The sequence below is a fragment of the Vipera berus genome (assembly GCF_964194415.1).
Source record: "Vipera berus genome assembly, chromosome: 1".
NCBI classification, from domain to species: Eukaryota; Metazoa; Chordata; class Lepidosauria; order Squamata; family Viperidae; genus Vipera; species Vipera berus.
In genome coordinates this window covers 235,337,152-235,352,078 of record NC_138202.1, presented here as the reverse complement: position 1 = coordinate 235,352,078, position 14,927 = coordinate 235,337,152, and the positions used below count along the sequence as shown (strand labels likewise).

The 14,927-nt window shown below is 37.8% G+C and overlaps 1 protein-coding gene across 1 annotated transcript in view; it reads left to right on the top strand.

The window, feature by feature from the left end:
- The window catches only part of LMBRD1 (LMBR1 domain containing 1), a 70,998-nt gene that overhangs the window by 31,963 nt on the left and 24,108 nt on the right, over window positions 1-14,927 (top strand). Inside the window, exons 8-10 of the mRNA XM_081345199.1 lie at window positions 8,881-9,006; window positions 9,536-9,688; window positions 12,126-12,190. Coding sequence (XP_081201325.1) covers window positions 8,881-9,006; window positions 9,536-9,688; window positions 12,126-12,190 — 344 coding nt within the window. The remainder of the gene's footprint in view (window positions 1-8,880; window positions 9,007-9,535; window positions 9,689-12,125; window positions 12,191-14,927) is intronic.

The window sequence follows — 14,927 nt, the reverse complement described above, 5'->3', positions numbered from 1 at the left end:
AGTCCTGATTTAGTGACCCACAATTGGGACTAGCAACTTGGTTATTAAGTGAAGTGGTTGCTAAGTGAAACCCCAGCTGTGCTTATGAGCTTAATTGAATTGTCCTTTGCTTTACAAGTCTGTAATAAATGTAAGGATTGGTCATAAAGTTATTTTTTCATCACAGTTGTAACAGCAAACGGTTGCTAAACAAGGCAGTCGCTAAAGGAGGACTTTCTATAGTAGGAAATAAAAAAGATTGTGCCCCTAGCCGTTCCTATTGTAGGGTGTCCCACACTGTAAATGGGTAGCATAGTTTTAGTTTCCTGGGCACCTGGAGTCCTAGTTATTTTCCTTTGGGATTTATTTGGTAGGTTGCTATTTTTTAGAATCAGGAAATATATGTAATCTGCAGGAGAAGAATAGAATGAAAAGATCTTATATTTATTTAGCTAGATAGCTGGAATAGCTCTGGCCTTGAGAATGGGAAAGTGATGAGTGAGTGTTAAGAGTGACTTTCAGAAAAGATTATTCACTCCTGAGAAGATGAAAGCCTAGGAAATAAATTTCAAAATAACCCCATCTTGATTTTGTTTGGTACAAAGACGAGGCAGACAGAACGTCTGAGAGGCTTTCAAGATTCTATCTTGCTATAATAAACAGCAGCCTGAGAATCCCTGCTGTCTCTCTTTCTTGATCTTGCTTGCCTCAAAGAATTGACAGCATACATGTACAAATTAACAGCATGGATGCATGGATATTGTTAAAAGATCAGCCACAGAAAGGTACAAATAGAAAGAAAAAGATTTTCAATGAATACGAAGGGGCAAAATATTCCTATAAAAACATCTTACTTGACTTGTCTCTTGTACCTACAACAACATCTACAAGACTGTGGGAAGACCTTCTGGTCCAGCGGAGCATACTGATTAGGAAAGATGTTTGGCCAAAAAAAAAAAGGCTAATAAAGTTAGAATTAAGAAATTAGATGATGGGATTTATCAGATGGAATATCTAAACATTAAATACCTGTTTGAATATGGTTAAAGAAATAGAAAAAAAATCTGGATATGAATGAATTTTAGTTTAAGAAGGACGGGCCCCTCAAGTAACATAGTTTTTTTTTATGATATGAGAAATATAAAAATGTTGGGATGGTTTATATGAGGGAAATGTTTTAGATACTTAAGTGTAATTGATTTTGAGAAAATTCCAATTGATAAGCATGTTTTGAATAGATTTAAAAGATTAGATGATTGGATTTATTAGATGGAATATTTAAAGATTAAACGTTTGTTTGAATCTGGTTAAAAACTAGAAAATTTTTGGATATAAATGTATTCTAGCTTAAGAGAGACATGTTTCTCAAGTAGTATACTATTTCCTTCTCTTTTTTCTTCCCTTTTTTATGTTTTTGTTTTAAGATATGAGAAATGTAAAATTGTTGGGATGGCTTATATGAGAAAAAAGATTTGAATACTTAAGTGTAATTAACTCTGAGAAAATCTTAACTGGTAAGAATGTTTTGAACTGTGGGGTAAACAAATCTAAATAAGAACTTTGAAAACAGGATCTGTGACAAGGTAATTAAGATGATCAATTAGAAAAGAAACTATATTGATGTGGTTGTTACTTGCAGAAATACTAGAAAAATGTTTATATTGTTATCTATCAAAATACTAAGAAATGTACTAATTTAAGGTTGATAAAAGAGAATAATATTAGAAGAAGAGAAAATCAAGAAAAGCTACTATGTGGATTATGGAATTATACAAATTAATTGTTATTAAATATAAACCCAGACAACACGCTCTTTACCAAATATTAAGGTGGTTATGTTAAAAAATTAATAAAATATATTTTTTTTAAAAAAAGAAAGGTACAGATAGTCCTCGATGATCTGTCTCTTGACCACTTTTTGATGGGCTTAAAAAAAGCTACTTATGATCCATCTTCAAAGTTTCATCTGCTGCACCTCCATCCTATGGTCAGGTGATTGCATTTTAGGTGCTTGGCAACTGGCTCGCATTTTTCAGTGTCTCACAGTAACGTGACTATGATTTGCTACCCTTTTGTCGTTTGTCATTTTCTGGCAAAACAAAACAAAACACCACACACTGGATATGTTAGATTCGTTTATTGAGCATCTGATTCACTTAATAGTATTAGTGACTCAGAAAAAGAATTAAGTCTGGTGACATAGTGATCTGCTTAACAACCGCAATGACTTATGTCCAAAATTCCTGGCTCAGTTGTGGTCAAAGACTATTTGTAGAATAAGAATGATCATATAAGAAAAGCAAAAAAGAGAGATGCTTGTAATCACTCTATGCCAAAGGCCTCCAAAATAAAATAGTTTGAGGGATTTCCTAAATTAGGTGAGAGCTAATTGCATCTGCAGGAGTATTCCGTAAGATCTCCACTTCAAACTTTCACTAGCTTCTAAAGTCTGATTGGCAATAATACTGAATACCGTAGAAACAAAGCCTTATTATTGTTATTATTATTTAAATTTATACATTGCCCAACTCCCAACAACTTTGGGCAATTTACAGATTATTTAAACAATACATTTTTCCCATTATTCTTTATGAAAGTTGCTATCATTCTATTTTAGGACTTGAAAATTACTAAGATTTCAGTTTTATGGGTTATCTTTATTGATAATATAACTGTTTATCCATGTAGAAACTTAATTCTCTTTCTATTAAGTACTAAAAATATTTGAGATGCATAACTTGGAATAAAACCTGTCAGTGCATTTACCAAAAACTGACACAATTTCTCCAAATTAAACATAATGAGTTTTATTTTATGAAGAGCTGTGGTGGTACAGTGGTTAGAATGCAGTACTGCAGCTTAATTCACTGCTCACTCCAGGAGTTCGATTCTGACTGGCTCAAGGTTGACACAGCCTTCCATCCTTCCGAAGTCGGTAAAATGAGGACGCAGCTTTTGGGGGGGGGCAATATGCTGACACTGTAAACCACTTAGAGAGTGCTGTAAAGCACTGTGAAACAGTATATAAGTCTAAGTGCTATTGCTGTTCACAAAAACTATCTATTCCATTTATTACCCGCTAATGGGCATTTATAGGTAGCAAGCTTATTTCAAGTAAAGTGTTGTCTCTTAGGAGTCCTTTTTAGTCTTCTTATTTGTACCTACACAAGGCAAGGCACAGGCAGAAATAAGAATAGAGGCTGAGTTTTTTCCAAAGCCAGGGGACTGTATACCAAAGCAAGCAATTGTTCCCGACAAAGACAATCTCCCCCAGCTTCTGCTTAAATCAACCCACTCCAGGTATTGCTTGGGAAGAGGGGCGGGGGCTGACCTTTTCCCAAGCAGCCTTGCAGACCTCCTTTGAGCTTGCCTCCGCTCTACTCTCCATGCTGTTGGATCTAGTGGGGGAGGCAGCTGTTCCTCATCAGAGGAGATCTGCTGCCAAATAGCACCATTGCCTGTCTGAAGTGCTCTCAGTCTGGTTGATCACCTCCCCCAATGCCCGAGGGGCCTGGGAAAGCATTGCCCTCAGCCCCCGGCCTCTGTAAACATTCCAAGGGAGATGTGCCATCCCCATTGGACAGTTCCAGTTCTTCCTCCTCTGAACAGGGATCTGAAGGGGCTGTTACAATTGGCTGCAGAAATGGACTCTGAGTTGGAATCCAGAAAACAGTATGGTGGGAATAGGATAGAATATCTTGCAAGCAAACATGCTGACTGTGTATTCCAGAGGTGCTTTTAAATTAGCTCACTCTTATTTCAAGTAAATAAATTGGAAGTTTCTGCAAAGCCTTGAGTAAATGGTTACAGCATTTGTTCTCAACTTTTCTTCACCACGGACTCTTCTAAATATCATTTGTGGCCATGGATCATGGCCAAGGATTCCCAAGACTTAAGATTGAAATCATAACATTTCTTCAAGGCTTCGTGGACCCCCTGTGATAACATCGTGGCCCCCCACAGATCCACAGACAACAGATTGAGAACCACTGGTTATAGTATTGTGAATTCCAAAACATTTTTAAATTGGATTGTGCTTATTTTGAGGGTTTTTTCCTGTTAATATACATTCAAGGTTTGTTTATTTGTTCTAGGCTTGGTTTATTTCAGGAACTGTCACTTAATCGCAGTCACTTCTGTAGTTTCTATCTTTATCTCTAAATAATCACTTCATATGTTTTTATTTTAGAAATGTTATCTTCCGTATCTATTTTTATTACATTTTATTGGTGCATAGACTGGTTTTACAGAATTGCTAATAGTTCTCTTTCTTCAGTGTTTGTTAATTTCATTAAAGAGTTATCTTCTTTTGGTATTTTTGCCTCCAAAAGCATTCACTCTGTTAATACGATATTGCATCTTCTGTGTGATAGTGCTTTGGCTGTGGAACAAACTCTCTAAAGAGGATTGCCTGACACTCTGATTACTGAGCTTAACTGCCAAATCAAAATTACATTATTTTCTGAGGCTTTTTATGAATATTGCTGTTGTGTGCTGTGATTGCTCTTTTTAATCTTTTTATTTTGAGGGGCAATATTTTTGGACTACAAGAGATACTTTCAATAACGTGTGTGTGTGTGTGTGTGTGTGTGTGTGTGTGTGTGAGAGAGAGAGAGAGAGAGAGAGAGAGAGAGAGAGAGAGAGAGAGAGATCTAAGATACTTTAGAAGATATTCTTTACTTACAAGAATCAGTACTAGAAGATGAAGTTAGATCAGCACTCCAATTATTACCGAGTTGAAGACTACAGGAACTGATGGAATGCCCATTGAAATATGTTAAGCAACAGAATCACTCAAGGCTCTAAGCTATGTCAGCAAATCTGAAGACTGACATAGTAGCCAGAATAAGTCAATCTACAGAGCAGTACCAAAGGAGATTTAATAAAGTGTGCAAACCATTGTACAGTATCCTTAATTTCACATGCTAGCAAAATTAGGTTTAGGATTATCCAGCACACTTTAGAGCTCTATATGGGAAAGGGATGTCAGATGTTCAAGTTGGGTTTAGAAAAGGCTGAGGAACATGAGACATTATTCCCAATGCATGCTGGATAATTAAAAAAAGGAAACTCAAAAGCAGTCAGTATGTGCTTCATCAATTTTAGAAAAGCCTTTCTCGGTGCTCACAAATCCACTGCTTGATTGGTTTTTTCAGGATATTCCCAGGTATTGATGTCAAGCTGATTTGTCTCTGGTTTCCTCGATCCGCTTTTTTTCCTTTTTTTTTTTTTTTTGAAGATTGGAACCACGTCAGTTCGTCCGTGCTCCAAGAGCTCTGAAAGATTTCATTCAGTGGTTCCGACAGCATATCTGCCATCTTCTTCAGTACCCTGGAATGTAAACCATCTGGTCCCAGAGAACTGAACTTGCCCAAAGTGGATAGGTGTTCTCTTACCAATTCCTTGCCTATTTTTGGCCTGCATTCCTACTCTATCTCCCACAGTGCTGCTTTTGATAGGTTAAAATATTTTTCCTTTTGATGGACTGATGACATTTTTTTAAAAAAAATCCCATTTATATCCCGCCCTTCTCCGAAGACTCAGGGCGTCTTACAATCTAAGCACAAGTCAGTGACATTACTCGGTAGGGCATGCATGAAGACCTTTGAAAAGCTACTCAGCCCTGATGTATCTGTCCCTACAAAAGTGAGAAATGTGCAAGCCATGATATTCCCTGTGACACTCTATGGAAGCAAAAGTTCGGGCTTTAAAGAAGCAAGATAGGAAGAGGTAGTGATGCTTTTGAACTTTGGTGTTAGAGAAGACTTCTGAGAATACCATGGACAGTCAAGAAAACAGTGCAAGGGATCATTAAATCCAGAAATTTTATTCAAGGCATAAATGACTAGGCTCAAACAATCTGGCACAGTATGTAAAGACCCAGCTGTCTGGAGAAGTCTCGAATGTTGGAAAAGACGGAAGGAAAGAGAAAAAGAAGACAACCAGCAGCAAAATGAACGGACTCAATTGTAGTGGTGATGAGTGCACCGTTGGGAGACCTGAAAGAGGTTAGAGATGGTTCATCTTGGAGAAAAACGATACATGTGATTGTTAGGAATCGAAGATGATTGGATGACATATAATCAATAAAGATGAAGCTCCTGGGTTTATTTTTTTTAACTTTTATTACTTTTTTCCAGATTTGGTAACGTGCAATAAAAATCTAGTATTATATTTTTTTTACTTTTATTCCTTGAATCTTAGTTATAGATTAGTTACGATTGTGTTCTCCTGTGTTTATAGGAACTTTGTTGCTGTATTCCTTCCTTCAACAGTCTTTAAAAAAACAAGCATGCAATCTTAATCAGTGCATAGAAATTCCAAATAACTGTCTCATTGTGGACCAATAAAACTTTTCTCTCTTCTTCTTAGGTTTGAATAGAATAGAATAGAATTAGAATAGAATAGAATAACAGAGTTGGAAAGGACCTTGGGAGGTCTTCTAGTCCAGGGGTCGGCAACCTGAAACAGTGAAAGAGCCACTCGGAACCGGTTCCCTCACAAAAGGAAAAATGGAGCCACAAAAAATGGGTGCGCATGCACAAAACAAGAGGCTTGACAGAAGAGTGGAGTGTAAGGCGAGACATGCAGCTGCCCTGCCCCCTCCGCTTTCATTCACTCGCCTTTGCTTAGAAAAGCTTCTCTCTTGCTCTCATTTACTCACGTTTTGTTTGCAAAAGCTTCTCTCCCGTTCTCTCATTCACTCACATTTTGCTCTAAAAAGCCTCTTTCACACACTCATTCACTCACACTTTGCTTGAAAATGCTTCTCTCTCGCTCTCATTCACTCACCAACTCAAAAGCCAGCTGCGGCGCCTCCATTGACTTCCATGGGGACGCTTGGCAATGAATGGGCCGATTGAAACCGCTCCCGGTAGTGCTGCTACTGCTAATTTTTTCACTTGCTGCTTGGAACCGGAGAATCCCCGGATGCCACTGCCGCAGGTGGAGGAGGCTGCCCGGGTTTGGACATAGCAGAAGCCAACGACAGTAGTGGTGGAGGCGGTGGCGAGAGAGACGCTGGAGGTCTGCCCCATCTCCATCAGCCTCTGCCTCCCCCGCAGAAACAAATCCCCGTGCCGGCCCCCATGGCAGCAGCGAGCCCCAAGGACAAGTCAATCGCTCCGCTGGCGGTGGCTGCTGTTGGGGTGGCCTAGTGCGCCCGCTGCCATGGGGGCCGGCACGGGGATTTGTTTCTGCGGGGGAGGTGGAGGCTGACAGAGATGAGGCAGACCTCCAGTGTCTCTCTCGCCGCCGCCTCCACCGCTACGGCCAAACCCGGGCAGCCTCCTCCAACCTCAGCAGTGGCATCCGGGGATTCTCCGGTTTCATCGGAACCAAGCAGCAAGTGAAAAAGTTAGCAGTAGCAGCACTAGCAGAAGCAATTTTAATCGGCCCTTTTATTGCCAAGCGTCCCCATGGAAGTCAAGGGATGCGCCACGGCTGGCCTTTCGAGTTGGTGAGTGAATGAGAGTGAGAGAGAAGCGTTTTCAAGCAAAGTGTGAGTGAGAGTGTGAGAGGCTTTTTAGAGCAAAATGTGAGAAAATGAGAGCCAGAGAAGCTTTTGCGAGGAACGTGTGAGTGAATGAGAGAGTGAGATAAAAGCTTTCCTTTTATCCCTTTCTTCCGACACCACCTTCCCTCCGGCCGTTTCTCCCGAGTCACCAACCTTCACAGCTCCCTGCCACTAGCAAGAACCATCTTTTTCAGCTTTTTACTCTTCTTTTTCCAGGCTAAGGGAGTGCCAGCCCTGCTGATGTAGGAAAAGCGAAGCAGGGGCCCTGCTGGCTCTCCAGAATAGAGGGGCCGCTTCCTAATAAATGCGGCTGATCAGTCTTAGTTTCTTCTGCAAGGAATGGTTGGGGGAGGGGTGTGTTTGCTTCACCCTTTCCTCCCCCAAAAGGTTCCCTGCTTGGAAGGAGGAACGTGAAAGGGGTGGCTTTTGGCTTCTTTCCTTCTAACGGACAGAGTGGTGCCCAATGGGTATTAGGGAGGGTACAGATCGGGAAGCGGGATTGCGTCTTTCCTCATCCAGCAAAACTGGTAAGAGAAAGCTTGTGGGCTGACCACAAACCAAAAAACTTCAATCAATTCAAGCTTTTCAAGTTTTTTTTCCATGAGAAGTTTGAATTGATTGATTGAACTTTTTTAGTCCCTCTTTTTTTATGTTTTGGACTGCACATGGCAGAGGACTGGGAGCCGCAGTAGACGGCTGCAGGTTGCTGACCCGTGTTCTAGTCCAATCCTCTGCTCAGGCAGGAAACCCTATACCATTTCAGACAAATGGTTGTCCAATCTCTTAAAAACTTCCAGTGTTGGAGCATTCACAACGTCTGCAGGCAAATTGTTCCACTGCTTAATTGTTCTAACTGTGTGGAAATTTCTCCTTAGTTCTAGGTTGCTTCTCTCTTTGATTAGTTTCTATCCATTGTTTCTTGTCCTGCCTTCAGGTGCTTTGGAGAATAGCTCTTTTTGTGGCAACCTCTGAAATACTGGGACACTGCTATCACATCACCCCAGTCCTTCTGGATGCAGTATTCCACATGTGGCATCTATCTATCTATCTATCTATCTATCTATCTATCTATCTATCTATCTATCTATCTATCTATCTATCTATCTATCTATCTATCTATATCCATCCATCCATCCATCCATCTATCTATCTCCAATTTTTTGCCAGTATTTTGGGTGAATTCTGTGTCCTGTATTTTACTCTTCTTTCTGGTAAGGAGAGATTGGTTCAGAAACTGTCTACGTTTTGTGAATATCTGGTAAAATTGTCATAAAAGAATATGACTGAACATTTTGATGCTAGAATTAAAATACTGATTTTGCACTAATGAAGACAATCACTTAGAAATGTTGGTTCAGTTAATGCTCTGTTTCATTTTTCTCTAGGCTTATGGGATGTCTGCTTTGCCTCTAAATCTTATAAAAGGTACAAGAAATGCTAGTTATGAACGCTTGGAGAACACTGAAGATATTGAAGATGTTGAGCAAAATATTCAAAGAATTAAATCAAAGGTTTGGTGCTGTTTTAAAAATTACTTTTTGGACTTTAGTTCTGCACTTTTTCTAAAACCACTAACTTTCACTCCTTATTAGTTTGGAATTTGGACACCTGAAAAATGCAATGTATGTTAAAATAAGATTTTATCTCATTATTTCAAAATACAATATGTATTAATGCAGAATTTCATTTGCATTCATTCACATTTTAGTAGCTAAAAGTTATTGCTCTAATATATATATAGTTCTTTGTATTATTAATTTATATTCTATTCATTCCATGAGTTTTTGTTTGTTTAAATGAAGTTAGTATTAAAAGAAATGAAATTCTCAGATTTTGGTGTAATGTTTCATTTATAAGTACTGTTGAATTGGAAAGCCAATCCCTTTAGAAATGAGTTCTTAGTTTTTAAAAAGATTTTTAAAAAATGAAATGAAATTAGAACTCATTTTCCACAAGTAATAATTGGGATTAAACAAAAAGATTGTAATACTAATACTAATATACAAATGATGCACTTTTTCTTACAATTCTCCTTACTAGTGCAGAGATGGCCGGCCTTTACCAATTCGAGACAGGCAAATGCTGCAACAATTTGAAGACAAACTAAGAACCCTTCGCAAAAGAGGACGGCGTCTGGAATACATTGAGAAAAGCTGCTGGACAAAGTTCTGTGGTGCCATGAGGCCCCTGAAAGTAAATACCCTCATTTTGTATTATAGGAAGACTCTCATCTTACCAATATCTCATAAAATGCTCATATTATTAGAGACAGACTCCACTAAGAAGATCAGAATGTCTTTACTGACTCCACAACATGAGACGATTGTTTTTGAGTTGTTTTTTTTAAATAAAACTCTATTGCTTAGACCTCATACCCAAACATACTTTGAGTGTGATGTGTCAGCAAGCAGTATCTTTTTCCACTGCATAAAATTAATCAATTTGTTTAAAAAAAATAGAGTGGAAAAATAAATGGCTATGCTAAGAAAGTAATAATGGTTTGAAAATGCTGCTGGGGAGTACAGTCCCTTAGGTTTAATCTCAGCTATCTTGTTTCATAAATGTGAACACTGCCAGTTCTGTAAACATAAATGTTTACATAAACAACTGTAAAAGAGATTGGATGCTGGCTGGGCATCTATGGGCTTGCCAGGCTGGAATGCTCTGCCTCTGAATTGCTGCTTAGAAGCAGGGCGGGAGCCTTATTGCTTCAAGCAATCATTCATTGAGATGCTGTGCATAGCCCCTGATACAATACTTTAGAAGACGGATCTAGAGATAGCCTCTGCTAACGCAAATTTGGGCAACTGTAAAATTTGCAAAATTGCAACACACACACACACACACACACACACACACCCCGATCAGTACACATACAATATAGATAGGTAACCTTTTGCTATAGTTCCATGTCTTTATTGTTAAAATATATCTTGATTCAGAACTGTAGCTAAAATTGAGATGTGGAGAATGGGGGAATTCTAACACAGTGTATTAAATGAGAGCATGCATCAGATTGATTCTTCTCTTGTTTGTTGATTTACTTAGAACTATGGCTCCCATTAAATATGCTGGGAGTAGAGTCTCATACAGTTGTATAGTAGTGCCATGGGGTCAGATTCTATTTAGCAAGCGCACAGACTAACTTTGAAATTGGAGAGAGATTTATGGTTTAAGTTACTGTTACAATTGGACAAATAATGGATCAGCATAAAATGGGTAGACAAGAGAAGAAATGTGTGAACAGATTTGCAGGATGAACGAATAAGCAACAAATTCAATTTAGTGTTAGAAAACCATCAGGGTATGAATGTGGAAAAAGGAAAGATACCAACAGAATGTAGAAACAGAAAGCTAAGACACTAGGGATTTCACTTTTCCATAAAAAGAATTGCACCCAAATGATGCTGAAAATACACCATTACTTTGTAATAGGCATGTTTGATAGCAAAGTTCAACTCTCATATTGGGACTAAATTTCCACCAAAAAAGTCTTGTTTTGTCATAAAAATAATTGGTTTGTAGTGAACGATATAAAGATATGATTTCTTTGTAGTGAAAGTTAAATGTAGCTTAGGAAGATTGCTTTGCAATGCACAGATCAAATGTACATCTTCCCAAAGACTTGTGGAAACTTGCTGAGCACTCTGCACTTGTTAAGGCCTCTTACATTTATTTAGTATAAAGATCAGAGTCAAGATGTTGAATCAAGTATTTGTAAATAATGGCGTAGTCATGTACCAGTAGGTAACGAGCAGTAATCTTATAGTTGCAGCAGCTATAATGTAAACAAAGTACAGTATTTAAATAGGCTTTATATTGTTGTGAACAATGAGAATCATAACATCGAATCTTAAATCAAAAATATTAAAACACAAGTAGGATCATATTACAGAATAATACACTATTCCAAATAATTTAAATTTAGATAATTCTCTCTTGCAGAATATACAGATACATTAAGACTTCAGCATTGCACTGAGCTCTGGTTTTACTGCTTTCATTATTTAAAGAAGACTTACTTTTTTTAAAAAAAATGAAAGTTTGCTAGGCAGAAATTATCTCTAAAATAATTTTTCTCATTGGTGGAAGTGGCACCTCACATGTATTTATGTGCTTTATCTGTTGTCTAAGTCTTCGTGGTCTAGATGGTTTACACATGGTAGTGAATCAATAAAAATACATAAATGTGCTTTAATTGTTTTCTCTACTTTTTAGAAAGATTTAAACGTACACTGTCATTTTAGCAGATCTTTCCGTAAATGATCAGCTGAACAAATTAATTTGTTCTACATCTGGACAGAATTCTTTTTTGGGAAATGAATTGAGGAATTCAGGTTAACATATATATATAACTTTCTTTCCAGTTGTAATCTTGGATCTCTATAAAGATAATATTTCTGGTTTTCTTGTTTTGATTTACATGAGCAAATATGCGTTGCAGATTTCAGAGTAGTTTCTGATGTTATTAGCAGAGGCTTTGGAAATACTGTAGCTGCTGCATTTTTAATTATGAGAGAAAATGCCCCTCTATCAAATTTCCCATATTTATCTTATTAAATAATAGCAGAACAAAGTGTGCATTGTTGAGAATGTGCTAAACTATTTTTCAAACTTACTTGTGTTTTAGATTGTATGGGGAATATTTTTTATACTTGTGGCCCTGCTGTTCACTATTTCTCTCTTCCTGTCGAAGTAAGTATATAACATGCGCTTCGCATTTTAAAATGTATCTGCTGAAAATCATTCAGGCAGACTCAGGCCAATACTTGATATGAATGTCTTTACGGCTATTCACCAGAAACCTGTGAGCTTGAAAGTGAACAGAACATGGTCCATGTTCTCTTGTTTAGAACAGAAGACTGAAAATACATTTGGATGTTTATTTGAATGTAAAATCAGCTGTTTGCATAATAAAAGAAGAATTGATTGCAAGGCTGTTCTATTCACCTTTAAGCAAACAGTTTTTCAGACCTTTCTATCTGAGCATGTGAATATTACAGAAAGTAAAGTGGATGACCAGTGTGCATAGCATATTTCAATATATTCTCAAATCCTTATACATTCAACTAAACACGCAAAGAAAAAGCTTAATGTTCTTGGTGCAAGGTTGTTTTCTTTTTTGCTTCGGACTGAAAGTATTTCTTCCAGATAAGATTCTCTTTAACAAGATTTCGTGAGATGAAAGGGATATGGATACAGAAATCTCAGCAAGTAGCTATTTTCAATTTAGAACCAATTTATCTGCCAATAAGTTTCTTAGTTTCTTTTTAATGGCTTTCTGATGAACTGCTGGGGAAGTAGATTTCACAGATAATGGAGAAATATTCAGGTAGCTATTTAGGTAGCTATTTAGAAATCGTCCTTATCGGTCTGTGAACTAATATTTACAATTATCTTGTTGCTTTTACAATAAACACTGTATGGCTTAAACACGGGAATTGATAGAGATAATATAATCACCATTATTTCTTCATTTGTTTGTTTGTTGTCAACATTTGTTGAAGGAATATTTGTTGTAGCTCCTATTTAAATCATAGGAATGAAACATTCTCATTCTGGACTATTCTATTTTAGTAATGTTTTGCCAGTTTCTAAAACTAAATCCTGCAGACCATAAATGGCTTGAAGTACTCTGGGTGACCCATCCCCCAAGTAGACTTGCTTCCTTTAGAGAAACTTCAAACTACTTAAAATTTACAAGATTTATTCTGGATGTAGCTGAACAGCCCTGAAAAGCTACAGCCTAAAAGAGATTATGAATGGACTAGAGAGAGGTTGGGATACTATGGAATTCTCTGGAACATTGCATTTTCAAATCTCTATGTTTTGCATAAGAGCCATTTAGGTACAAAATGAGCTGGGCCAGTCACTCACTCTTACCCCTAGGGAGAAGGCAAGGGAAAAATAATCTTTCCAGGAAAACTGCCTGGACTGCTACAGACAGTTGTCAGGAGTCAAGATTGACTTGAAGGCATACTTATAAAAAGTTTGTGCATCCCTGTTCCATATATATTAAAATGAAAGAGTGGGATGAAACTCAAGCAACCTAAAACAAAGAAACAAACAAAGTCTGTATATGTCTCTCTCATCTCTAGTGTTTTTAGAGGACTATTCCTGAGTTGTTGGCACTGTGAACATGTATAAATACAAGGATTTTAAAAAACAGATGTCTGCAACATAATGTGCAAAAATATATAGGATGTTAGTGGAGGAGTGTGAATTGTAATGCATAATATTTCCCAAGTAGAAAAGTGGTTATTTAAAAAAGGCATATAATACATAGAATTAAAAAAATAAAAAATCTAGATATATTTCTGGGTTTGCAAAAGGTTTTCATAAACGGAATTCATTTTATTGCCATTATAGCAAATATGTGTAGCATAGTGTGACGTTTCATTACCCTACTTAGTAATGTCATCAATTCAGAAGTTTTATTTATTTATTTAATTGGTTTTATATACCGCCCTATTCCCAAAGGACTCAGGGCAGTTTACAGGGCAAAGTTAAAAAAACAATATAAATGTAACTAAAATAAATAAATATAAGTTAAAATGTTGTTGTTGTTGTTAGTTGCGAAGTCGTGTCCGACCCATCGCGACCCTATGGACAATGTTCCTCCAGGCTTTCCTGTCCTCTACCATCTTCTGGAGTCCATTTAAGCTCACGCCTACTGCTTCAGTGACTCCATCCAGCCACCTCATTCTCTGTCGTCCCCTTCTTCTATTGCCCTCAATCTTTCCCAGCATTAGGCTCTTCTCCAGTGAGTCCTTCCTCCTCATTAGGTGGCCAAAGTATTTGAGTTTTAGCTTCAGGATCTGGCCTTCTAAAGAGCAGTCAGGGTTGATCTCCTCTAGGACTGACCGGTTTGATCGCCTTGCAGTCCAAGGGACTCGCAGGAGTCTTCTCCAGCACCAGAGTTCAAAGGCCTCAATTCTTTTGCGCTCAGCCTTTCTTATGGTCCAACTTTCACTGCCATACATTGCAACTGGGAAGACCATAGCCTTGACTATACGCACTTTTGTTGACAGGGTGATGTCTCTAATTTTAGTGTGCTGTCTAGATTTGCCATGGCTTTCCTCCCAAGGAGCAAGCGTCTTTTAATTTCTTGACTACAGTCCCCATCTGCAGTGATCTTGGAGCCCAGGAAAATAAAATCTGTCACTACCTCCATTTCTTCCCCATCTATTTGCCAGGAATTGAGAGGGCCGGATGCCATGATCTTGGTTTTCTGAATGTTTAGTTTCAACCCAACTTTTGCACTCTCCTTCTTCACTCGCAACAAGAGACTCTTCAGTTCCTCTTCACTTTCTGCCATTAGAGTGGTATCATCTGCATATCTTAGGTTGTTGATATTTCTTCCAGCAATCTTAATTCCAACTTTTGATTCATCTAGCCCTGCCTTTCTCATGATGTGCTCTGCATATAAGTT